The sequence below is a fragment of the Lampetra fluviatilis genome, chromosome 14 (assembly GCF_964198595.1).
Source record: "Lampetra fluviatilis chromosome 14, kcLamFluv1.1, whole genome shotgun sequence".
NCBI classification, from domain to species: Eukaryota; Metazoa; Chordata; class Hyperoartia; order Petromyzontiformes; family Petromyzontidae; genus Lampetra; species Lampetra fluviatilis.
Genome location: NC_136288.1, coordinates 10,149,278 through 10,176,601, shown reverse-complemented (window position 1 = coordinate 10,176,601; position 27,324 = coordinate 10,149,278). Strand labels below are relative to the sequence as shown.

General features: G+C 50.8%; 1 protein-coding gene across 2 annotated transcripts in view; it reads right to left on the bottom strand.

Moving 5' to 3' along the window:
• The window catches only part of LOC144935860 (uncharacterized), a 41,250-nt gene extending 18,447 nt beyond the window's left edge, over window positions 1-22,803 (bottom strand). For both annotated transcript variants that reach the window (XM_078862689.1, XM_078862688.1), the window contains exons 1-15: window positions 22,202-22,803; window positions 19,657-19,821; window positions 18,551-18,683; window positions 17,500-17,634; window positions 16,354-16,463; window positions 14,732-14,860; window positions 11,664-11,760; window positions 11,078-11,199; window positions 9,080-9,155; window positions 7,248-7,354; window positions 6,359-6,465; window positions 5,481-5,614; window positions 3,823-3,933; window positions 1,690-1,821; window positions 1,092-1,214 (exon numbers count right to left, since the gene is read on the bottom strand). In XM_078862689.1, the coding sequence (XP_078718815.1) occupies window positions 1,092-1,214; window positions 1,690-1,821; window positions 3,823-3,933; window positions 5,481-5,614; window positions 6,359-6,465; window positions 7,248-7,354; window positions 9,080-9,155; window positions 11,078-11,199; window positions 11,664-11,760; window positions 14,732-14,860; window positions 16,354-16,463; window positions 17,500-17,634; window positions 18,551-18,683; window positions 19,657-19,772 (1,632 nt within the window). In that variant the 5' untranslated portion in view covers window positions 19,773-19,821; window positions 22,202-22,803. The remainder of the gene's footprint in view (window positions 1-1,091; window positions 1,215-1,689; window positions 1,822-3,822; window positions 3,934-5,480; window positions 5,615-6,358; window positions 6,466-7,247; window positions 7,355-9,079; window positions 9,156-11,077; window positions 11,200-11,663; window positions 11,761-14,731; window positions 14,861-16,353; window positions 16,464-17,499; window positions 17,635-18,550; window positions 18,684-19,656; window positions 19,822-22,201) is intronic.
• Between the last annotated feature and the right edge of the window lie 4,521 nt (window positions 22,804-27,324).

The window sequence follows — 27,324 nt, the reverse complement described above, 5'->3', positions numbered from 1 at the left end:
GATTCCGGAGTTAAGAGGGTTTATATAAGTCAGAGAGGGCGGTGGGAGGGGGGGTAATGAGGAGAGGGGGAGCTTCGATTTAAAGCTTTCGTGACTGCAGGGATTCATCTTCTTGGTTCTTTCGGTGAAGTCACGTAGAATGGAAATAATAAAATAAAAAAAATAAAACATAATAAAATAATTCTCACGACGTTTCAGCCACAACGCAAGCAGCCGTCCTCAGATCTGACCTGTTCTCCACCTGAGGACGGCTGCTTGCGTTGTGGCCGAAACGTCGTGAGAATTATTTTATTATGTTTTATTTTTTGTATTTTATTATTTCCATTCTACGTGACTTTACCGAAAGAACCAAGAAGAAAAAAAGAGAGGGGGAGCGTTGCGTGTGTGATTGAGACTGAGCAGGTGGGGGGGGGGGGGGGAAGTGGGCGGGGCTGTAAAGTAACCTGACCCGGCGTCAGGTGCGGAGAGGAGAGCAAAACGGCGACACGATTGCCGTCAAGGCAGATGCTGGAGCTCAAAACAAAATAGCTGCACTGCTGAACGCTGAGGACGTAATTAACTCGGTGAAATAGTGAACTAGTTAACCCGGTAAATAAGATGTAACAACTATGAACTGTCCGTTAATGTCCACTATTTCAGAAGGCAAGAAAGGAAGCACTTTCCCCTGTGCCGGTTATTGCCTACAGGCTAGTTTTTGGTCAAGAGGCAAACAATCATCGTGGCTCACAACTCTAAATGGTGGCAGCCGCTGTTGCAGGTGGGGCGCTATTCACGCGGCCCAGAAGTGATTCCACAAGCAAAGCAGCAGCAGCAGCAGCACGGGCTGCACCCAAAACCACGTGTGTTGGGAGGGACGTCCTTCCAATGAACTCCAGGCGAGGCTCAATCCGGAGCGCGCGAAGGACGTGGTGACACCTGTAGCCTGCAGGAGGTCACCGAGCATTTACGAGTAATTTCCCCTGCACGGTATCCACGCCGCAGCCTGAACCTCCCTCCCATGAAAGGCTTTCACGACCCCCCCAGCCCACCCGCTCTGCTTAAGATTTGCTCGTTAGTGGTGGCAGCCGTGAGCACGCAGGCTCATCACGTACCTCGAGGGACATCTGTAGCTCCTGTGCACGCAGCTTTTCACGTTCCAGCGCCTGGCGATGGTCAGCAACTTCGTTCTGCGCCCTCTGCATTCTCTTCTCGGCCTGCTCGGCCATCTCGCACAGCTGCGTGAAAACCGACAACATCAAAGAGCAGACATCGGAATCAGAATCTCTACTCATCCTGGAGAAATCCGACGAGCCATGAAGCTCTTTTTCACAGGCGTCCAGTCGACGACACGCCTTCTCCTTCCCAAATCTGTGCCTCCACATCAACAATACCAAAGTAAGTTGTCACACAGCCCATCAGGTTACGCGACCTAATGCCAGTGCATAAAATCAGCAGCACACAAGCAAAACTCTGGACCGGTTTTGATGTTCAGTGTCTCATCGGCAGTCAGGCTCGCTTGCGCGCGTGCGTGTCTGCATGTGCGTCCGTGCGTGCGTGGCAATGCGTGTGTGCGTGCGCTGGCGTGTGTGCGTGCGCTGGCGTGTGTGCGTGCGCTGGCGTGTGTGCGTGTCTGCGCGTGCGTGCGCACGCGTGCGTGTGTGTGCGTGCGTCTGCGCGTGCGTGCTTGCACTGCCACTGCGGGTGTCCCACCGTTGCCGCGCGTCGCTTCAGGTCCGCCACCTCCTCGTCGTGCTTCTCCCTCGTGCTCCCAGCAGCTCTCTCCAGCTCCTGGACCTGCTCGCGAAGGCGCCTCTCCAACTTTCCCAGAGCTCGCGTCTTACTCTGCGAGCGCCAGCGGCAGCACACGGGGAGCACCACATCTTAACCGCCGCGACTCAAACCGTTTCGCTGTTGTCCACAAGCAAATCCTTGCACTCGAAATCAAAACATAGTCCCCCCTGTTCCACGAGGGTTTCCTCCGGGTTCTTCGGTTTCCTCTCACAGCTTAAAAACAAAAAAAACCCCATCGCGTGTAAGTGGCGTTGGCCAAACATCCCAATTTTCGATTTAAAGCTTTCGTGACCGCAGGGATTCATCTTCTTGGTTCTTTCGGTAAAGTCACGTAGAATGGATCCATTCTACGTGACTTTACCGAAAGAATAATAGTTCTTGGTTCTTTCGGTAAAGTCACGTAGAATGGATCCATTCTACGTGACTTTACCGAAAAAACCAAGAAGAAACATCTCAATGTCGAAGAATGAAAACGTGTCAGAGGCGACTTAGTGGGCAAGAAGGGGCATTGTCCGAAATGTCGCCTCTCACGTGTTCCGTCGTCTTTGAGGGCGGCGGCGTTATTGACGATGGCATCGGAGTGTTTGTTATCCGCGCTCGTGCGCAGGTGCCAACGTGGTGTCACAAGCGAGACACGGAAGGCGAGGGTGGTGACTAGCTATTTATGATAAAATAATAAAAATAAAACATAAAATAATTCTCACGACGTTTCGGCCACAACGCAAGCAGGTCTGTCGGAAAGACAGCGTCTGAATTCAGACGCTGTCTTTCCGACAGACCTGTTCTTCACCTGAGGACGGCTGCTTGCGTTGTGGCCGAAACGTCGTGAGAATGATTTTATTATGTTTTATTTTTATTATTTTATTATTTTCCTTCTACGTGACTTTACCGAAATAACCAAGAAGATGAATCCCTGCAGTCACGAAAGCTTTAAATCGAAATTTAGCTAATTATACTTCGTCATGTCCCGCGGACGTTTCGTTTCCTTTTCACCGTTGACATTTTGCGAAGTTCGATGTACTTCTGAGTGATTGCAATTGTTCAGAAACTTGACCGACCTGCCAGCTTAGCAGAGATGTTACATCTGAAGAGCATGAGTCAAGAGTACGATATGAGACATTGGACTGTACTTACAAATAGCAAAAAAATTCCCACACACACAATGTAAATGGTATTGGATAAAAATCACAGCCAATGACCCAATTGGCATGACACACACAGGGCACCATCACCCTACCGCGGAAACTTGGCAGAACCCTCCTGCAAACGTCTCAGTGAGGCCATCTGTGTAAGTTTAATACAAAAAAAATACGATATTGACCACAAAATTTGGTTAGAAACACCGACTTTTCCGGAAACACATTTGCATTTGTATCATCTCAACATTACTTACAATTTGAGTAATTTGCAGGTAATTATTCAGCATTGTGATGTTTAACCCCATGGGTTTTTGTTTTAGCTATGGGAGGAAACTGGAGATTGTATTCTTAGGTTTTTTCGGTAAAGTCACGTTGAAGGCGATGGTCTACACAACAAAGACTCATTTCCTGGCAGCGATTTCAGCCGCATCATCTCTACATAACAAAAAGGCTCAGTCCCTTTTACATGCACCTTTACATCATCCGTACCTAGTTTACACAACAAAGGCTCATTCCTAACAGCGTGCTTCAGCCGCACCGAACCTCACAAAAATAATATTCAGGGCCTACCTTGGCTCCTCCCACCCTCAACCAGTATATATACAAATACTGTTTTCTTGGAATTTCTCTCACTTGATACAGCTATCGTGCTGTGACTGTTCCACCTGAAGACGGAAGCTTGTGTTGCCTCCGAAACGTCGTGATTTTTATTTTATTTTTATTTGACTTTTATTAATTTTTTTTTACCTACGTGACTTTACCGAAAAAACCTAAGAAGATGAATCCTTGCAGTCACGAAAGCTTCAAATCTGGAGATTGTATGTTCAAGTCGGGGATCAAACCCAGGGGGCACGTGACGGCGGTCGTGCTCCACGGTAGATGGCAGCGTTCGTCAGCGACGCTGCGATCTCACCTCCACCTCGCGCTGCAGCTCGGTGCAGTGCCCCACGCTGGCGTTGAAGGCGATGGTCTTCTCCTCCAGCTGCCTGCACAGCGCGGCCGTTTCACTCGCCCCCTTCTTCTTCTGCGAAACCGAACAACAGCCGCGAGCGAAAGCCACACAAAAGGGCAACCGATGAGCCAGTACCCACCGATTCACTCCGGTCACTCGCTCACTCACACCGGGGACCAATCTACTCCCTTTTTTTATCGCCCGTTCATTCCACGAAACTCACGGTCTTCCACAAAGCTCATGGTCCACAATAGATGACATCTACCGCACAAACCATGGCAGCAGATGCGGTCACCTGATGCACGAACGGAAAATTTTAAACACTCCAGCAGGGTGCGACATTTGGTCAACCAGAACAGAGGCCTACAACGCATAACGACGCGATTCCCCGGTCCACAGATAAGTAGACTTCACAGAACTACACACCGCTGCTTCCGACGCGGTTGTCTGGCTTGACCACCTGGAAGTGCAACTGTGGTGGTTTCTCTGCATCTACAATCAGCCGTACGAAAGAAGGAGACTCGTATATTATGAGTAAAGCGGTTGTGGTTCCCGTGAACTCAAGGCAACGGTCGTTGCCCACCATCGTTGACTTCCCCAACAAAGCGGTACTCAGTTACGGACAGCTTTTCCCGCCCCACAATCATAGGAACGTGTAATTTCCACCACCAGCTGAGGGCTTTAAATAGAAGATGAGCAACCACCCCACTGCTCAGTTGGGCAAGGGACTTCCCATCGACTCGCTCCGCGCCCACAGAGATGACATTCCAAGGGGGCCTCTGGCGGTGGCGGCGGTGGCGGCGGTGGTGGTGGCGGCGGTGGTGGCGGTGACGGTGGTGGTGACGGCGGCGGTGTTGGTGGTGGTGGTGGCAGTGACGGTGGTGGTGACGGCGGTGGTGGTGGCGGCGGTGGTGGCGGTGACGGTGGTGGTGACGGCGGCAGTGTTGGTGGTGGCGGTGACGGCGGTGGTGGCGGTGGCGGTGACGGCGGTGGTGGTGGCGGCGGTGGTGGCGGTGACGGTGGTGGTGACGGCGGCGGTGGTGGCGGTGACGGTGGTGGTGACGGCGGCGGTGTTGGTGGTGACGGCGGTGGTGGCGGTGGCGGTGTTGGTGGTGGCGGTGACGGCGGTGGTGGTGGTGACGGTGGCGGCGGCGGTGGTGGTGGCGGTGACGGCGGTGGTGGTGGCGGCGGCGGTGGTGGTGGTGGCGGCGGCGGCGGCGGTGACGGCGGTGGTGGTGGCGGCGGTGACGGTGGCGGTGGTGGCGGCGGTGGTGGTGGTGGTGACGGTGGCGGCGGTGACGGTGGCGGTGACGGCGGCGGTGGTGGTGGTGGCGGTGACGGTGGCGGCGGCGGTGGTGACGGCGGCGGTGGTGGTGGTGACGGCGGCGGTGGTGGTAGTGGCGGTGACGGCGGTGGTGGTGGTGGCGGTGACGGTGGTGGCGGTGGTGGTGACGGCGGCGGTGGTGGTGGTGGCGGTGACGACGGCGGTGGTGGTGGTGGTGGTGACGACGGCGGTGGTGGTGGTGGCGGTGACGACGGTGGTGGTGGCGGCGGCGGCGGCGGTGGTAACGACGGCGGTGTTGGTGGTGGCGGTGACGACGGCTGTGGCTGTGACGTACCTGCGCCTCCAGCTGGGAGGCTCTGCACGACGCCTGCGAGAGCTGGGACTGCAGGGAGGTCACAGAGGCCTCCGCCTCGCGTAGACGCTCCTGCAGCGCCTCGGCCATCGTGTCCCCGTGCAGCCTCGCGTCGTCTGATCCCAACGGGGAAAAAATAAGCTGAGCGCGACAGCAGCTGTGTTTCAGCACCAGCGTTCCTCGAGGCAGCCTCTCCCGTGCCCCGAGATGACCGTTTGGACGCTTTTAAGGTAAAGAGGTTAACATAAACAAGCGACCCCCACTGCCACTGTGTAGCATATTAGTACGTGCCAGGGACTCTATGAGATGATAGGACAATAGTCTGAGTCCATAATTGGCAATAAGTAACGGCAAAGTAGCTATAAGTGACTCAAATTTGTGCGCAGTTGCGTATACAGCACACGACTTCCCTGAAGGCATCAACACCTTCAGCGAGCGCGATGCCGATCACACGACGCAATTCGAATTCGACCCTCGATCGATGGCTGCGCCATCGCCGCACACGCGTCGAATAAAAAGCAAGGGACAACTCCTTACTAACAACTCCTTACTTACTAACAACTCCTTAGTTAATAACAACTCCTCTATCATTTTTCATTGCTGGAGGGGTTTGCCCCCCCCTACCTGAAAATCCTGGCTCCGCCATTGATTGTTTTTGTAGTCATTTGCACCCGAGAAGCTCGTAGTCTGTGTGGACGATGCGGGGGGTGGGGGGGGTGAGGGTGAGGGATCAGGAACGTAACCGCGGTGTCCAACTCTGGCGGCGTCCCTCCTGCCAAGACCGCACGTGCCGAGCGTGCGGTCACGTTGCCCGCCACGTTGCCCGCCGCGTACCGTCCGTCTGTGTTGACGACACGTACCGTCCGTCTGCGTTGACGACGCGCTCCGCTGCGCTGCCGCACAGCGACTGCTCGGGGCACCTCTCTGCAGCGCTTCCAGCTCCCGATCTTTCTTGCAAAGCAGCGACCTTGAAGGGGCGCGCACGGCTCGGCAATGAAAAGCCTGTCCCACGCTCGATCGGCTGTGCGGCAGTGCTCGGCTTTGCTTTTGGTTGCGAGTCACGATTGAAAATTCCATATCGCAATACAATGGGCCTTTGTGCTACACTTATACTTCATACCTATTGTGAAAAATAAATGACAACCGAACACCTAAGTTTTTGCAGTCAATGTCATAATAATTCTGACTTCCTGGACCGTCAATCTGACTACCAAGGATCTTGTCCTATAATGAACGACACAGATTAAAACGAAATGTCATATCTAGTCGATAAATATGGTTATAGGAATTGTTCTTCAACTTACTGGTGCGAGCTGAAAATATAACAACCCACGGGTAAAACGCTTGCGCACGTGACAACTTGGCTGTGTCGGGTGGTGGAGCGTCACAGGTTTGGTGAGATCGTTAGATGACCAAACAGAAAAATGTATTACAAATAAATTATTTCAGCTTCTTGGTTCTTTCGGTAAAGTCACGTAGAAGGGAAGTAATAAAATAATAAAAAGAAAACATAATAAAATAATTCTCACGACGTTTCGGCCACAACACAAGCAGCCGAAACGTCGTGAGAATTATTTTATTATATTATATTTTTATTATTGTATTACTTCCCTTCTACGTGACTTTACCGAAAGAACCAAGAAGATGAATCCCTGCAGTCACAAAAGCTTTAAATCGAAATTATTTCAGGTCAAAAATACATGACCCCTGAACAACCAAGGTGACACATATTGCACGCTGGACACAAACCTCAGCTCCGTGATGTCATGTGACCCGAGGCTGGCAGAAGGTGGCATATCCTCTTCATCAGGCCCACATTTCACGTTGCATGAGGATGAAGGTTTCCGTTCCAGCAACTAGAGAATAAAAAAAAGACATTGGTGACGCTTACATAGGAGTTTGTTGAACTTCTTTCGCACCATACGTAGCCAACCGTGCTAATCTGAGGTACGGGGGAAGGACAACAAACTAAAGGCAAAGCTCAGTTCGAAAGAAATTAGTTTTCAATTGAGATTTAAATTGCATAGCTCCAGTGGCTTCCTAATATCGGCAGGAAGAGCGTTCCAGACGGCCGCAGAAGCGCATCTGAAAGCGCCACGTGATGCGGTGACCGTCTTTGTTCAATGTCAAAAGCTGCTGCTGCTGTGAAGATGACTGGAGTGCACGTGATGGTGGTTTATGCTCCTTGACGCGATCAGCAAGGTGTTGTGGTTCATTTGTGGTGTAGTGCCATAAGAGTGGAGGGGCTGCTGGGGGCTCTGGGACCCTAGACAGATAAGCTTCGGCGTCAGGCGCTAGGATCCCAGGCAACCCAGACGCTTAAGCCCCTTGGTGCCACCAACGGGGGGGGCTGTGTGTGCTCTGTGGGATATCTGGGGGCGCACATAACCCCACCCCTCGTTGGGGACGAGGCATAAAAGGGCAGCTCCCTGGCCGATCGAGGCCAGTTGTAGCTCAAGACCCAAGACCAGCCACAGTAGGACCCTGGACCCCCTCATCCTGCTTGTCCTTGTAAGGGCCGGGACGCTGTGCGGGCCAGTGGTGGGACTCTGGGACTCCCGGCTCTACGTCCTTGTGAGGGCGAGTTCCGAGGAAGCCAGAGTCCAGACCCGCACCTTGGCTGGGTCGGGTCAGATTAGCCTCCCCTAGGGTAATTGTAGCCGGAGGACCCCAGAGCGTAGCCAGAGTAGTGTATCTAGGCTGTGTACCTAGGCTGTGTACCTAGGCTGTAACAGAATATCAGGACTGTTGGAGTGTTGTATTGTAATAAAGAAGTTACCTCTACAAGTGTCTCTGGAACCCATTACAGTGGCAAGCGCTTTGAGTGCAACGAGCGCGACCTGAGAATAAATTCGTTCAGCAAACGGAAGCCGAGCAGAGCCAAGGCCAGATAAGCATTGAGAGTCGTCACACAGCTTAGCTCGTTTTCGTTGTACAGTGTGTTCGACAGCGTGTCACATCACGAAGTTTAAGGTGGTGGATGACATTTCTGAAAAAACACAGCACCTCCCTGGGACCCCACTGTAAATTATTGCATCCTTCAAACGTTGCACGTAATGTCAACGCAACTCACTTGCTGTTGTTTTGCTACACAGCTGTGTAGTCTGTTCTCCAATAACACGTGTTGTTTTTATGACGCGAATTTGATAGAACGCGATGAATGTATGAGGGAACACGTTTTATCAACGCAAGTAGGAATGAGCGGTTGTACGGCGGCCTCGGCGTAGCATCGCACGAGGCATTGGGATGCTGCTGGATGCTTCTAGATGCTACCCACGCGCCTCAGTCTTTGTTCAGCCTGCGTACGCATCTCACGTGTTATCGCGGACTGTGCTTTACCCTACATTATACATTATTTATGAAAACGCGATTTTTCCATAACGCGGTGTTCTTCAGGAACGCAACTACTACCACCGGTCCACTGCCCTTCCCTCTCGCCTGGAGTCAGACGCAGAGATACGCCCTGACCAAGGCTGTTGCAGCAATTTGAAAACCTACGGTATGTGTTCAGAAATTATTATCTGAGATCACGGTCATCGCTTCTGTCCGCTCGTGTTCTCAACGGCACTTGGCCACCTTACCGGTTGCATAGTCTCCAGCTCCTTCTTCAGACGGCAAACCTCGGCCTCAAAGGTCTGGCAGTTTTCTTGTAAAGTACTGCATAGACAAGACAAAGATTCCCCCTGTAGCCTTCGCAGAGTGTTGGGGCAAGTGTTGTTAGCGAGTCAGGATGGTGCACAAGGGGATGGATGGCCAGCACCACGCATGCCCACCGTTGTCTCCCTAATGCCGCACCAGGTACGAATCAACCTCGAGGAGGCCTAGGACCAGTTCAAATATACGTCAATGATGTTGGCTGTGAATGGCAATCGAACTCGGGTCGTCGGGTTGTAGCACAATGTGCTAACACTGGTAAACAAAAAAAAACATTTTTTTCTGGCCTGGACTTTTGCGGCTGTTTTAGACTAATTTCAGGGTGCCGCTTCCAAATATGATCTATCACATCTCATTTTTATGCTATCGGCATAACCTATTTTCATTAATTTTACCCGAAATTAACTCTGTCACTTATGATTGCAAATTGTTGCGAGTCAGTGACTGCTTTAGTGTTAAAATATGGTGCTGTATATTTAAGATAGTGTGTTTATAATATCATTTTATGTAGATATCCACATTTATTTAATATTTTTCTTCCGCAGTTTTTATTGAAAATGCAATATTTGATATCTCAAAAACCTGATGTGATAGACAAAAACTGATGCCAGATTTGGAATCAGCACCCCAAAATTACATTAAAACCGTTGGAATACCTTATGCCAGAAAAAGTGTGTTGACCAGTGCAATTAACCACTTCGCCGCTGCTTCCCATGAACACTCGCACACAGGGCGATTAATATTTAGCTGGGTGAGAACCCATTGGAATTACAACATTTTTCTCATAATCTGTTTAAAGATTTTTTTTTTAGTTTGTGATTTTATCTGAAGGGTCTTCAATGACCATGTTTTTTTAACAGGCAGAAGGCATCCACAATTGCCCAAATGGACGAAGACGTGAACATAAAACCACGGCCTCCGTACGGAGTCGGTGACGGGTGCGCTCACCAACAGGCGAAGGAGCAGCCCCGCAACTGCTCGCTCGCGGCACGGGCCGGTGGACGGGCCTCCACCAGAGAAAACTCCCAGAGGGTACAGCCCGTTCTCCTCTAATGCGTGTTGCTTTCATAATGCGCTTTGGATATAACACGATGAGTGTGTTAAGTGACGTACGTGGAGTCACTATGGCGTTAAGCGCTAGCTGCTGTCACAAGAGTGGAACTTGTGTCTTGGCACCAGAGTTGGTATGGCATGGAAGTGGGCCCTAGGGGGCAGAGGTCGCAAACGGGTTTTGATTCCTTACCCGTACCCGGCCGCACCAGGGTCGCAAACGGGTACCCGTACCCCGCCGCGCACGCGAGTTCGAATTGAACGGCAAACCTTCTGGATGCCAGGTCCGGTGCACTAACCATCACACCGCTGTAGCAACACCCTACGCACACCAATAGGCTTATCCAAATGTTACCGCACTTAGCGCGAAGAAATATCGAGTGACAAACGAAATACCGTTACATTCTGAACCGCATCGATCTGCAAGCTCTCATTACTCTGATAGTGGCGTTGTCTTTGTGCTGTACGCCTTTTGGCGTCCTCTGGTCTAACACCTTTTGAGACGAGGCTCAAAAGAAAGCTGTCTCTGGTGTGGACCAATCAGTTTCAAAGACAATGCATATATTATGAGAGTACGTGTTTTGTTTGCATTCTGACCACAAGTATTGTGGTTAATGCAGACATGATTCCTCGTAAAAGGTTTCAGTTTGGTGTTTTAACATCTTGACACAGCTGTTTTGTTGCCAGAAAAAAGGAGAAAACCTATTCTAAAGTTTAAAAATGTTGAGACACACAACACACACTGTGTAGACAACACACACTATGTAGACAGCACACAGCACACACAACTTGTAGACGGTACACACCACCGTTTACACAACACACAGCACACACCATGTACGCAGAACACACAGCGTGTGAGGAGAGCGACTTACCTGACCAGCAGTGTGAGTTCGTGGTTGTCGGAGACCGCACCAGCCCGCTGCTCGCTCACCGACGCGCACTCCGACAAGGCCCGGCTCAACTCAGACACCAGGGACTGCTCTCTGCTGCGGTACTACAACACGCACGGCACGCACGCGAACACACACACACACACTCGTCAACACAGAAATACACTCAGGCACGGCAACACGCTCATTGACAGTCACACGTAACATCTCTGGTGTCAGTTTAACACGTAGCAGGCTTTCGCGACCAATATTATTCATAATCAACGTTTTTGGGTTTAGATCGCGTTATTTATAAATGTGTCGTAACCCTCCACCACGCGACACGGCCAATCAGTAAAAAAGTGTCACGTTGACAAAAGACAAATAGTTCACTGCTTTAGCCCACCGGTGTGTTGAAGCGTGAAACCACAACATTTACAATTTGAGTACGACGTTTCGCTGGTAATTGCATCCAGCATCATCGGGCAATTCGCCAGAATGGTGAGGCTCTGCTGTGTCTCCCGTTCTTATATAGAGCAGCAGCAGGGTGACGTCATCTGGTGTGTCTGTGTGTGTGTCGTGTACAGACCTGCAGGAGGCTCTCGGACAACTGGGTCCGGTAGCCTTGAAACGAAGCCTTCACCTCCTGCAGCTGTTCAGACAGTTCACGTTTCTCCGCATCAGCCCTGCAAGGCCAAACATGCTCAGTTCATACAAATATACCTCGGTCGAGCACTGCCCTGCGTTTGTGACAGTATTGTGTTCCTATAATAATTCAGGATACAAGTTTTTGTGGGTTAGATGGCGTACATTTGAATGTGTCGTTGACCCACCACCACCCGACACAGCCAATTAGTAAGGTTTGTCACGTAAACAGAACGTGCGAATTAGTTTCTAGTTCAGCACACACCGGTTGTGTGTTGGAGAGTAAAACCACAACATATTCTTGGGTCTTTCGGTAAAGTCACGTGGATAGTTTAAAAGAAAATAACAAAAAACCACGACGTTTAGATCGCAACACAAGCGGTCGGCATCAGGAGAGGGGGGTTAGCCTCTAAAGGCAAACTGTTTATAAAGGTTTCAAATGGGCGTAGCGCAAGTGTCAGCAGCATGGGCGGGGCAGCTGATGCTAATGTAAGGGATTAAAAACGGTGTGCCCCAGCATGTAGGGGGGTGCTAGAAGGTGATGTAGGGCGGTGTAACAGGTGATGGTACTCAGAGGGCGATGACGGCGCTGGTGGTGGTTTTCCACCAATTAAAGGGCTACTGCTAGTGGTGATGGTAGTAGTGGGCAGTGCTGGCGCTGGTGGTGGTTTTCCACCAATTAAAGGGCTACTGCTAGTGGTGATGGTAGTAGTGGGCAGTGCTGGCGCTGGTGGTGGTTTTCCACCAATTAAAGGGCTACTGCTAGTGGTGATGGTAGTAGTGGGCAGTGCTGGTGCTGGTGGTGGTTTTCCACCAATTAAAGGGCTACTGCTAGTGGTGATGGTAGTAGTGGGCAGTGCTGGTGCTGGTGGTGGTTTTCCACCAATTAAAGGGCTACTGCTAGTGGTGATGGTAGTAGTGGGCAGTGCTGGTGCTGGTGGTGGTTTTCCACCAATTAAAGGGCTGCCAAATAATCACTGCACCTCGCTTTACACACTCAGAGTGTTGACGGTGGAGGTTGCGGCTAGAGGTGATGGTACTCGTAGAGAGTCACGACGGCACTGGCGGTGGGTGGGCTTCCACCAGTAAAGGGCTACTGCTAGTGGTGATGGTAGTAGTGGGGGCAGTGATGGTCCTGGTGGTGGACTTCCACCAATTAAAGGGCTGCCAGGTCTAAAATGGAAACGTTATAGCCAGTTATGACTTAAACTGGTTGATAACGTCCTTCCAGTAATTGCTAAGTTTGTACCCATCTTCTCGGTTGAAAGTGTGTCTATGTCTGTATATATGGATGGCTTCATGAACAAATCTTTGTTGATAGCCAGTGGGTTTGCAAAGTACCTTCGTCTTAGAGAAAACAATTTCGCGTGAGCCAACCGCATTGAAACAATGATCAGCCACGGCACGAGGTATTGGTCCTACCGTGTTCCAGATCTGCCTCATGTTCACGAACACGGTCCGAGACATGTCGCTTAGTTTCCCCAATGTAACTGCTGCCGCAGACACAGCTTAATTTGTAGACGCCGGGGTATTGCATGTCAGGGATCACATCCTTCACAGATGGGATCAGATCACTAATTTTATGTACTGTCCTCTTTGGTTCTTTCGGTAAAGTCACGTAGAGAGAAATTTAATTAAATAATAATAGAATACGACGTTTCGATTGCAACACAAGCAGCCATCATCAGGTACAAATGAATGAGAAAACAAACATAGTAAACTTGGAAATACAATGCAATACAACACAGAGAGGCCAACACAACAGTCAACACCCTGCCTGGTTGATTGCGTTCTTCCAAAGATTGCTACATTTGAGAGAGAGACAAAACATAGACACGGAGACACACAGACAGACACACAAGCAGAGAGAGAAACTCACACAGAGACAAACAGAGAGAGACACACACATAGACACACCTGTGTGCCTATGTGTGTGTTACTTTCTTTGAACCTATCTACGTGACTTTACCAAAAGACCAAAAAACATGAATTCCTGCTGTCACAAAAGCTTTAAGTCAAGATAAAACCACGACATTTACAATTTGAGTACCGTGACATTTCTCTGGTAATTACAACAGCCTCATCAGGCGATTACAGCCAGAATTATATTGTTGCCAAGAACCCAAGGCTGGCCACACACTGGATCATCTCCCTTGTAGAACAGCTGGATAACCGGCTAAGCGGGACCATCCGTGCAACAAATCAAATAAACTCAAACACACAGGCACCGCTGCACGACCTGCGCTGATGACACTACCGCACGGATGCTGTCTGCCTCGAGGGGAACATGCCCATAATGTTACTGCGACTGTCATTCCCACTGACGCAGGCGGCCAGAAGCCCGGCACACGCACACACAAGCGTACACAAGCACACACGCGCATACACGCACGTACGTGCACACGCACAACAACCGCCATTCGCCACGAAGTGGTGGTGACGTCACCACGACGCCTGTGCCAGGCCATGTGCATCTTGAGGCTACCACGTGAAGTGTCGAACGCCCGCTGGCAGGAGGTCACGGGGCAGACCCAGGTGCCACGGGTCGACTGACTGAGATGACTGAGATGACTGGCTGATGCGCCACATGTGCCCCCTACTGTGCCAACTTGCTGTGCTTTAGCCACCCACACACAAGCACACACAAGCACACACACACGCACACACAAGCACACATGCGCACACACAAGCACACACACAAGCACACACGCGCACACATAATCACACACACGCGCACACACAAGCACACAGAAGCACACACAAGCACACACACGCGCACACACAAGCACACACAAGCACACACGCGCACACACAAGCACACACACGCACACACAAGCACACACACGCACACGGAACCAGACAGAGGAAGAAGAGCAAAGATGCACCAACCCCGAGCGCAGTGGCGCAAAATCAAGGGAGCGGTGACGCCGGAGTGAGACGGTAACAGGTGGAGAGATCTCACTCCGCCTCGTCGAGACGACGGTGGAGGATGGGGAGCGCGTGGACACTCACTGCTTGGTCCGCGCCGCCCTCTCACGGAGCTCGGCTCTCAGTCGCTCGGCGTCGCGCGTGAGCCGCTCGCACTCCGCCTCTCGCTGCTGACCGCGCTGCTGTGCCAACTCCAACGCTTCCTCCGCAGCCCTGACTCGTGCAACACGGGGCATTCAGAATCCCAGCAATACGGGGCATTCACAATCCCAGCAATACGGTGCATTCACAATCCCAGTAACAAGGGGCATTCACAATCCCACAAACAAGGGGCATTCAGAATCCCAGCAATACAGGGCATTCACAATCCCAGAAACAAGGGGCATTCACAATCCCAGCAATACAGGGCATTGACAATCCCACAAACAAGGGGCATTCAGAATCCCAGAAACACGGGGCATTCACAATCCCAGCAATACAGGGCATTCACAATCCCACAAACACGGGGCATTCAGAATCCCAGCAATACAAGGCATTGACAATCCCAGCAACAAGGGGCATTCACAATCCCAGCAATACAGGGCATTCACAATCCCAGCCACACGAGGCATTCACAATCCCAGCAACATGGGTTTGTGTACTGATCATAAACACACGCGTGCCGTCTGCTTCACGGTGGATATTAAAAATCCCGTGAGATCATTCCAAGAAGAGTTGGCCATTGTGTGCTGGCACCTTGGTCCAAATTAGGTCACTTAGAAACGTTACTAGAAATCACTTTATTTAACACGTCGTGGGCTTTCGCGACCAATAGTATCCATAATAGAGGTTTTTTGGGGTAAGATCACAACGGTGTGCTGAACTAGTCACGAATTGGAATGTTTTGTCTACGTGACGAAGCTTACTAAAATTGACTGTACTGGGTGGCGGCGCTTTAACGACACAAATAAAAATTTACGCGATCTAAACCTCTATTGTGAAATTACTTTATTGGGAAGTGTGCAGAAATTGTCAATGCCTTCAGCAAAAACTTTGCGGGATAGTCTTGGATGAATAACAATAATAAATACACCATAATGGTGGCAATGCTTTCCTCTGAACGCTCCCGTCACAATCCGCTCTGAGATTTATTCAGTGCCCTCTCTTCTTTCTGGGCTCACTACAAACTTCTAGAACCGTCCGCGAAGGCTTCGCAAGGTGTCAGGACAGTCACGGCGGTCCCGTCTTCACGTCACGCAAGCTCCTACATTCAAGTCTGCACGTTAGAAACCGCACTCAAGCTGATGTTCACGGAGCAAAAATGTCGGGCGAAGGGAATGCTCCCATCGACACGTGTGTCAGTGGTCAGAGGGTGTCCTGACGACAGGCACATACCAACATTCTTCTTGGTTCTTTCGGTAAAGTCACGTAGAAGGAAAGTAATGAAAATAAAACATAATAAAATAATTCTCACGACGTTTCGGCTACAACGCAAGCAGCCGTCTTCAGGTGGAGAACAGGTCTGTCGAGAAGGCAGAGTCATTCAGACTCTGCCTTCTCGTGGAGAACAGGTCTGTCGAGTAGGCTGCTTGCGTTGTGGCCGAAACGTCGTGATAATTATTTTATTATGTTTTATTTTTATTATTTTCCTTCTACGTGACTTTACCGAAAGAACCAAGAAGATGAATCCCTGCAGTCACGAAAGCTTTAAATCGAAACATACCAACCTCCTCATAGAATGTTGCTCTGCGGATCTTAACTCCAAGCCTGACACCCTGTCTTCCACGTCTCGAGACCGTTTCACAAAGGCAGTCACGTCACCTTCTAAATGCGTTATCTGTAACATAAAACATACACGCGTACATAAAAACGTATTCATAATCAACGTTTTTGGGTTAGATCACGTTATTTATAAATGTGTCGTAACCCTCCACCACCCGACACGGCCAATCAGCAAAAAAAGTTTCACGTTGACAAGACAAATAGTTCACTGCTTTAGCCCACCGGTGTGTTGAAGAGTGAAACCACAACATTTACAATTTTTGAGTACGACGTTTCGCTGGTAATTGCATCCAGCATCATCGGGCAATTCGCCAGAATGTTGAGGCTCTGCTGTGTCTCCCGTTCTTATATAGAGCAGCAGCAGCAGGGTGACGTCATCATTTAACTCATCATGAAAATCAAACGGTTGCAGGAATTTGCCGATACAATTTTTTGTTAGTTTTTGTTTGGAGGGACAGGCGACGCTCGTGATTCACGTGTGCTGTGTACCCATGGCATGGCTATGCTTGTGAGCAGGAGCACTTAGCCCCTCTGATTAGCACGTTCCGCTACGTACGGTGCGAAAGAAGTTCAACAAACTTACACACGCGTACAGCTCTGCTAAGTGTGACTCCTTTTTATTATCCTCTCGGTTTTGAGGTCGGAATTTCCGAGCGATTTGCGGTCAACTTATCCATTTTTATTTTACCAGGTAAGGCTTCACTGAGCTATGTAGCTTCATTCAGAAGCGACCTGGCCACAAATGACAGCTCAACAAAGTGGCTTATCCGGTGCAATATTTGTAGATAGCAGCCAAATTCTCCAAACGCACGTTTCTAAATGTGGAGGGAAAAACCGAAGGACCCGGAGATAAATCCACGTGACCATGCCGAGAGAGAGAGAGGGAGAGACGCAAACTCCAAATACACAGCAGGCGTCAGGGTCGGGACCGACCCCACGACCTCCTGTATACCAGGCGAGGAAGTTAACATCCCTCCATCGTAGGAGAGCAGCTCACCCCCGACACGAGCATCAGATCCGAGGTGCTGCCGACGTGCCGGGCGCGTGCGCTCGTGCCGCCTGTACGACAGGGGCGCGACGCCGTTACGCACCTCAGCGTTGGCGCTATCGAGCTGTTGAAGCAGCAGGTGGTTCTCCATCACCAGAGAAGAGTTCTCCGAACACAGGCTGATGAGCTTCCGTCTCAGCTCCAGGTTTTCCTCATCTACGCGTGATACAGGTGGCATCTGCACGCCCGCACGCACAAATGCCTGTAGTCCAGCACCGTGGAGGCAGCGAAGATTGGTAAATCGCATCGACGCCGTTCAACTCCCTGCCCGTGCGCGGGCGGTCGAGGAGGTGCCATAGGTTGGCTTGCCGAGAGAAGGCAGCACAACAAGTGTGGGCTCCACTCGCTCTGCGGCGTGTATGGGATAGAGCGTTGTTCCCCCCCGCGCGCATGCGTTTTCTCCACGAACTGGCCGATAACACCTTCGTATATTGAGGACGACAGAGCTTGGAAAATTGTTGGCACTGGCCCGACGCCCTCGCCTGCGGTATATTTAAGCTGGGTCGGGGGAGGAGAGCGCCTTGACAAAGGAGTTCACATATCATATATAAATATACGCTGCCAAGCTTGGCGGTGTTCATTGGGATGCTGTCTTTCCGACAGCTCTGTTTCTTCACCCGAGGACGGCTGCTTGTGTTGTGGCCGAAACGTCGTGAGAATTTTTATTTTATTATGTTTTATTTTTATTCTTTTATTATTTCCCTTCTACGTGACTTTACCGAAAGAACCAAGATGAATCCCTGCAGTCACGAAAGCTTTAAATCGAAATATAATATTTTCTATAGGTAACAAATACTCTTAACACTCTGAACTGTATCCAAGTTTTCTTCCTGTGTATGTCGCACAACCTAACTGCTCAATTCCACCGGTTTGAGTGCTTCGTGAGGTCATTAGAGTTGGCCAAACATCCAAATGTAGGACCACAGAGCTCGGGCAATCGTCGGCGCGGGTTCTGGCCACCTTTCCGCTTGTCTGCCATTTAAATTAAACGGCGTTTCGAGATGCAAAGTGCCAGATAAAATCAGAGCAGCAGCATTACCGCAGACACGAGGTTTGCGTTATTTGTGTAAAGCAGCGCCGGCAAGAGAAGGCACCTTGCTGGTGGGCGCGGTCTCCACCACGCGGCTTCCACCTCGCTGCGAGCGGCAGTCGTCGTCGAGGGCGCCACTGCCGATGGGTCGCTCCGAAAGGTCATCCAAGGTCAGGTCAGGGATCTCTGCATCCTCACTAAACACACGCCCATTCACTGGTGAGATGGTTCATTGTTGTTATTCATCTTAATACCTGTTTTATTGCCAAAAATGGAAAAACCTCTTCTTGGTTCTTTCGGTAAAGTCACGTAGAAGGGAAATAATAAAATGATAAAAATTAAACATAATAAAATAATTCTCACGACGTTTCGGCCACAACGCAAGCAGCCGTCCTCAGGTGAAGAACAGGTCTGTCGGAAAGACAGTGTCTGAAAGACACTGTCTGAATGACAGTGTCGGAAAGACACTGTCTGAATGGCAGTGTCGGAAAGACAGTGTCATTCAGACACTGTCTTTCCGACAGACCTGTTCTTCACCTGAGGACGGCTGCTTGCGTTGTGGCCGAAACGTCGTGAGAATTGTATTTTATGTTTTATTATTCTATTATTTCCCTTCTACGTGACTTTACCGAAAGAACCAAGAAGATGAATCCCTGCAGTCACGAAAGCTTTAAATCGAAATGGTGAAACCTATTCTTATTTTTTCATACAAAAAAAACAATAATCATCATCACACTTATTTACCCAGGAAAGCCACACTTGAGCCCTAAGGAACTTTTTTAAAGGATGGGTCCTGCATCTGGATGCTCGGCCGATCCCGGTTACACCGTATGGGCGGTTCGTTTGTTTGTTTTTTTAGCTATGGGAGGAAACCAGAGGACCCGCAGGAAACCAATCCAGAACACGGGGGACGAACAAACTCACGCCACACTGAAAGGGACTAGAACCCAGGCCTGCGCTACGAGGTAGGTGGTTCTTCTTCTTCTATCGTACGGCACGATGATGTAACAGCTGAACGTCAAGCTCCTTCGAGCAACCCGAGGCGGCGGTGGACGCTGCACGGATCGCAGTGATAGCAGCGCCAGGGAGTGCGTGCGAGGATGGCGATCGCCGTCGTCGCCGCGATGCGTTTGACGAGGCGTGGGAAGCTCGCCGGCCCGTCTTACTCACGAGCGCTGGCTGGCCGGGCGCCGCGGACCCAGGCCGTGCAGGCTGCGCTCCGTGAGCCTCAGCATCTCCTGCAGCGAGCGCACGTTGCCCTGCAGCCGGAGCTGCTCTTCCGACATGGCCGAGACGTCTCCCGTCACGTGGCAACGAGCAGACGCCTCTGCCTCCCTTCACAGGAACATGCACGTGACACATCAACACTCGGGTAACTTCTGACACATCTCATCAGCCACGCGGCCTTCTGGGGGACAAGACAGCAAATATCCACCCCCCCCCCCCGTCCTAAACAACAAATGATAACTCAACAAGGTGGGATATCATGTGGATATGGAGAGCAGCAGTCAAGGGGCCGTCCATAAATGACGTCACGCACGTAGGGGGAGGGGGGTCAGACATTTGTGACGATTTGTGACGATGTGTGACGAGGGGGGGGGTTTGAGAAATGTGGGTGGTTTGAGAAATGTGACGTCACATCAAAATGCGCAACTTTAAATAAATATAGACAACACGTTCTACTTAATTAAATAGACTTTTAATAAATGTTTTCTCCGACAACATCAGAGTGCAGCGCCACATTAAATACGCACTACAATGACAATAGTTTAAAACGGGATGTTTGCACATCTGGTCAGCCAATCACGAGGCAGAGGGGTCACGCAATCGGTTGACAAGGAAAGGGGCCGTCCATAAATGACGTCACGCGATTTTGGTGCGATTTTTTACCCTCCCCCCCTCGTCACAAAAAATCAGACCCCCCTCAAATATGACGTCACAAAGCTCTGCCCCCCCCCCAAAACCATATTTCCATTTTGAAAATAAAGCATTCTTCAAATCGCTTTAAAACTATTGTCATTGTAGTGCGTATTTAATGTGGCGCTGCACTCTGATGTTGTAGGAGAAAACATTTATTAAAAAGGAGGCGTTGTAAAGCTGAAATTTAGCATAAAATTCACTAGAAAATATTCAACGTCTAACTAAAACTACAGATGTTCAGACTATTTTATTGAAATTCTCTTATAATTATAAAATATTAAAAGTAATAATAACTATAAAAAATACTTGAAACTTTGTAGTAGAACGAAGCAAAATGGAGAGTACAATTATAACAATCACATATTCATTTCACAGATTGAAAAGCCCTGGTAGAATCATTAAAATTAAAATGTTTAATAACAATCATTCAAACATTTTACAAAATGTATGCTTCTCCATTCTCCCATGGAATAAATAAAAGGTGACCTTAGTAAATTTAAATAATCAAATAGTTAATAATGACAATTAATACAAATTAGTGTTGTTATAACAATTATATTGTTTATATTTATTTAAAGTTGCGCATTTTTATGTGACGTCACATTGCTAAAACCCCCCCTCCCCCCGTAGGTGTGTGACGTCATTTATGGACGGCCCCAAATCACGCTGCCAGACAGACACGGGGTGAAGGTGGCACGAGACTCATAGGGGAGTGAGACACGGGGAGAGAGACACGGGGAGTGAGACACGGGGAGAGAGACACGGGGAGAGAGACACGGGGGGAGAGACACGGGGAGAGAGACACGGGGAGAGACACGGGGAGTGAGACACGGGGAGTGAGACACGGGGATAGAGACACGGGGTATGGGAGAATGAGACATCAAAGTTCAAAGTTTATTTATTAGGTATAGCCCTGTGAGCCATTCGGCTCTTGAATCGGGTGCAACCGCAACAAACCAAAACATGAACAAGAAAACATCTTAAAGTGAATATGTGACTAAGTACAAACAGAAAATTCAAGAAAAGGCAGCAAAATATTGCAGAAAAAATCACCGTACATCAACCCTGTGCAATTATCCCAGTGGGATGCAAGTCAAACAACAACAACAACCACAAGACAACTTAGATTAAGGCCATCAGTCTAACTCTGTACTACAACAACACAAACATGGCCAAACCAAAAAACGTATCGAAAATCACCAAAATAAAGCCATAAAAGCAATGAAACAGTGCAGGTCATAGGAACTGTGACCGAATTTTCACAATAAACGACATAAACAACATGTACTACCAAACTCTGCAGCCACAGCTGGCTGCATGAGTCACTCCACAACAGTAGGAGCATCAGTCATGGGGGGAGAGACACGGGGGGGGGGAGGAGAGACACGGGGAGTGAGACACGGGGGGTGAGAGACACGGGGGGTGAGACACGGGGGTGGAAGACACGGGGGGTGAGACACGGGGAGTGAGACACGGGGGTGGGAGACACGGGGAGAGACACGGGGGTGGGAGACACGGGGGGTGAGACACGGGGGTGGGAGACACGGGGAGAGACACGGGGGTGGGAGACACGGGGGGTGAGACACGGGGGTGGGAGACACGGGGAGAGACACGGGGGTGGGAGACACGGGGAGAGACACGGGGGGTGAGACACGGGGGTGGGAGACACGGGGGTGGGAGACACAGGGGGTGAGACACGGGGGTGGGAGACACGGGGAGAGACACGGGGTGTGGGAGACACGGGGGGTGAGACACGGGGGTGGGAGACACACAGGGGAGTAAAGTAGGTGCTCACCTCTTCCCCAGAGGTCTCCGTGGTGTGTCTCTGTGTGTCTATGTCCGCCACTGTCTCAGTGTGTCTGCTAACTCCCTCCGTCTCTCTCAGTGTCTTTATGAGCCTCAGTGCGTCTCTGTGTCTCTCAGACTCTCTGTGTCTATGTCTCTGTCTCTCTATGTCTATGTGTGTCTCTGTCTCTGTGTCTCTCTATCTCAGACTCTCTGTGTCTCTGTCTGTCTGTGTCTCTGTGTCGCTGTCTCTCTGTCTCTCTGTCTGTGTGTCTCTATGTCTGTGTGTGTCTGTGTCTCTGTCTCTATGTCTGTGTGTCTCTGTCTCTGTGTGTCTGTCTCTGTGTCTGTCTATATAAGTCTATGTCTCTGTGTCTCTATGTCTGTGCCTCTGTCTCTGTGTATCTAAGTCTCTGTGTCTCTGTCTGTCCCTGTGTCTCTCTGTCTCTGTGTCTCTCGTCGCTATGTCTCAGACTCTCTGTGTCTGTCTCTCACTCTCTGTGTCTCTAAGTCTCTCTCTTTCTCTATGTCTCAGACTCTCTGTGTCTGTGTGTCTCTGTGTCTCTCTGTGTCTCCGAGTCTCGGAGTCTCCGCGTCTGTCTCTGTCCCCGCGTCTGCCGCTTCAAATCGCGCCACTGCGTCACGTGATGACTCCCCGCCAATGGGTGGCAATGCGTGAGCACCATTGCAGTTCCGAATGCCAGATAAGAGGGATTACCTCTAGATCTGGGGTGGTGCTGGTGTCAGGTGGGAGGAATTACCTCTAGATCTTCGGTGGTGCTGGTGTCAGGTGCGAGGGATTACCTCTAGATCTGGGGTGGTGCTGGTGTCAGGTGGGAGGAATTACCTCTAGATCTTGGGTGGTGCTGGTGTCAGGTGCGAGGGATTACCTCTAGATCTAGGGTGGTGCTGGTGTCAGGTGGGAGGGATTACCTCTAGATCTGGGGTGGTGCTGGTGTCAGGTGGGAGGGATTACCTCTAGATCTTGGGTGGTGCTGGTGTCAGGTGGGAGGAATTACCTCTAGATCTTGGGTGGTGCTGGTGTCAGGTGCGAGGGATTACCTCTAGATCTAGGGTGGTGCTTGAGTCAGGTGGGAGGGATTACCTCTAGATCTGGGGTGGTGCTGGTGTCAGGTGGGAGGGATTACCTCTAGATCTGGGGTGGTGCTGGTGTCAGGTGGGAGGAATTACCTCTAGATCTTGGGTGGTGCTGGTGTCAGGTGGGAGGGATTACCTCTAGATCTAGGGTGGTGCTGGTGTCAGGTGGGAGGGATTACCTCTAGATCTGGGGTGGTGCTGGAGATGTGTTTCTGTACGAATTTGAGTGCCGCAATTAGGAGAGCGGTGGTGCAGTGATTAGCGCACTGCGCATCCGCCGACCCAAATCCAATTCCCACCAATAACGAGTACTTCGGTGTGCCAGCAAGGGGCCGTCCATAAATGACGTCACGCACCTAGCGGGGGGGGGGGTCAGACATTTGTGACGATGTGTGACGAGGGGGGGGATTGAGAAATGTGACGTCACATCAAAATGCGCAACTTTAAATAAATATAGACAACGCGTTCTACTTAATTAAATTGACTTTTTCATGAATGTTTTCTCCTACAACATCAGAGTGCAGCGCCACATTAAATACGCACTACAATGAGTTGTTAGTAAGTAAGGAGTTGTTAGTACGTAAGGACTTGTCCCTTGATTTTCATTCGACGCGTGTGCGGCGATGGCGCAGCCATCGATCGAGGGTCGAATTTGAACCGCGTCGTGTGATCGGCATCGCGCTCGCTGGAGGTGTTGATGCCTTCAGGGAAGTCGTGTGTACTGTATAACGCAACTGCGCACAATTCTGAGTCACTTATAACCGCTTTGCCGTTACTTATTGCCAATCATGGACTCAGACTATTGTCCTATCATCTCATAGAGTCCCTGGCACGTGATAATATGCTGCACAGTGGCAGTGTGGGTCGCAAAATGCCGATTCTTTACTAATAAACCCCATTGATCCGATCGAAATGAGGGATTTCGATCGGATTGGGGGGGGCACGTGCCACCCCACCCCACCCCCCATTGGCTCCGCCAGGATCATGGAACCGTCGACCAGGCGAGGAGGAGGTGAACGTCTCGCCACCGCGGCCACGGAACTTCGGTGTTTCACTTTCGCCATGTCCGTGAACATTATAATTTGCTTGCTTCCCACCAATACTGTTCACGGAAATCGGGACAGTGACCAGGAACCGTGACCCGGGACCGTGACCCGGGACCGTGACCTGGGACCGTGACCTGGGACCGTGACTCGGGACCGTGACCTGGGACCGTGACCTGGGACCGTGACCTGGGACCGTGACTCGGGACCGTGACCTGGGACCATGACCCGGGACCGTGACCTGGGACCGTGACTCGGGACCGTGACCCGGGACGGTGACCTGGGACCATGACTCGGGACCGTGACTCGGGACCGTGACCTGGGACCGTGACTCGGGACCATGACTCGGGACCGTGACTCGGGACCGTGACCTGGGACCGTGACCCGGGACCATGACTCGGGACCGTGACTCGGGACCGTGACTCGGGACCATGACTCGGGACCGTGACTCGGGACCGTGACTTGGGACCGTGACTCGGGACCGTGACTTGGGACCGTGACCTGAGACCGTGACTCGGGACCGTGACTTGGGACCGTGACTCGGGACCGTGACTTGGGACCGTGACTCGGGACCGTGACTTGGGACCGTGACTCGGGACCGTGACTTGGGACCGTGACTTGGGACCGTGACTCGGGACCGTGACTCGGGACCGTGACCTGGGACCGTGACTCGGGACCGTGACTTGGGACCGTGACTCGGGACCGTGACTTGGGACCGTGACTCGGGACCGTGACTTGGGACCGTGACTCGGGACCGTGACTTGGGACCGTGACTCGGGACCGTGACCTGGGACCGTGACTCGGGACCGTGACCCGGGACCGTGACCCGGGACCGTGACCTGGGACCGTGACTCGGGACCGTGACCTGGGACCGTGACCTGGGACCGTGACCCGGGACCGTGACCTGGGACCGTGACCCGGGACCGTGACCTGGGACCGTGACCTGGGGCCTCGTTCCGCACCGATGCCTCGCAATGGCTCCAACGTCTCCTCAATCGTTGAGCACGGCCTTTCTGGAACGCACTCTCGGAACGCACTTACCATGAACTGGCTTCACCGTCACTCAATGAAATGTCCAATACCGTCCCTGAACACGAGGGAATTTAGAACGTCTTGCTTTTTTTGTTTACGCTCGCAGGGTTGGGTTTTGCAATTTGTCAAAAAACGTCTGACTCAAATCCGTCAACACGCGACTCAAATAGCATCATTGTTTGCGTTTCATCTTGGGTGGGCGGCAGAGTTGTCGAGTGTTGCCTGCTGCCAAACCCCGAGGCGTATTTTGATTTTCCAGTTCCCCTCCGTTCATTTTTTTGGTACGGCAAAAATAAAAACATCCAAGACCTGTTGGCGGACTGTTTCCGACGCTGCCTCCCGGCCTTTGGCCTGGGCTTCATTTGACCCGTGGAGGACTCGATCAGGCCCTGCCTTGACCCCGTTAGTGGCGCTTAGAACTGGGGCCTGGGGTCGCCACCTGACCCGTGTTTGACCCGGACAGTCTCCGACTCACCTGGTGACTGAGAGAGAAAGAGAGATCATCACACTCCCAACTCACCTGGTGACTGAGAAAGAGATCATCACTCTCCCAACTCACCAGGTGAGTGAGAGACAGAAAGAGATCATCACTCTCCGACTCAGGAGAAGGATGTTAACTTTCAGGGATAATAAACAAGGTGAGCAAACCAATATAAAGCAGATAGGTACAACGATAAAACTCGTGAAAATAGTTAGAGAAAGGTGAAGGTTCGATTTTTTGGACATGGCATTTTATTTTTATTATTATTTTATTATTTCCCTTCTACGTGACTTTACCGAAAGAACCAAGAAGATGAATCCCTGCAGGCGCGAAAGCTTTAAATCGAAATTTATGGCATGAGAAAACAAGAGACTGAATATTCTGTTTTGATGGAAAAATTATGGGTACAAGGAGCTGGGGAAGACAGCGAATTAACTTAGTTAAGCGGTCTGATCAATTGGAAGCAACTGTATCCAATGCAAGGTTGCTGAGCAAATATAAAGGACGGAGCTAAATTGAGGAAGGCCATGATCGCAGGCATCTTTGAGAAAGGACATCATGGCACACAGAGAGTGGCAGCAATGGATTTGTACCGAGATCTGGTGCCGATATTGCTCTGCGTACGTACGATGAACTGCTTTCGCACCGTACGTAGCCAACCGCGCTAATCGGAGGCGCGGGGGAAGGACAACAAACTAAACACATGTTGCACACTCGAAATGAGGGACGTGGGCAGATGCTCCAAATCGAGGGCAAGCACATTTATTTATTGTGGTTAATATTAATCTTGGGAAGAACAGCGCCGTCACTCTGTAAAATGCCACAACACGTGTGTTACAACCAGCCTTGCGCCCGAGCCGCCATTAACCATGTGACTGGTATATCCGCGCGGTCATTCAATAACCCTGCCAGCCACCTACAGGCCCGACTCAGTCATCACATGCTGCTGTACACACATGCATTGATGCACTGCACAGCACATCAGGACTTTCACAGAACCACACTTTACTCCCTTGCTGCACAAGGACATCATTAAAAGAGTGATCCATTCCTAATGTGCCACACACAGAAAGCAGCTCTAAATAAATGAGTTTTCAATTGCGATTTAACAGTGCAGAGCTACCCGTGGCTTCCGCATATCGGAAGGAAACGCATCTGAAAGCAGGCGGTGTCCGAGCCCGTCTTTGTTCGATGGCCAGCCAAAGGCCGCCGTGAGGGTGAGCGGAGTTTGCGTGACGCTTTATGCTCCTCGACGCAAGAGGTATCGTGGATCATTCGTGAAACTCAGTGAGAGTGAATAGGCCCAGGCTGAGCTAGAAGCGTGCCTAGGCTTGCTCTGCAGTGGAGAGAACGTGGCCACCCTGGGGTCTTGAGATGTTGCTGTTCGTGTAGCAATCAGCTTGCTCAAGATGTTTACATCTATCAGGGCCACCACTGCTGCACATGTAAAACAATTGCACAAACACTTAACAAGATGTA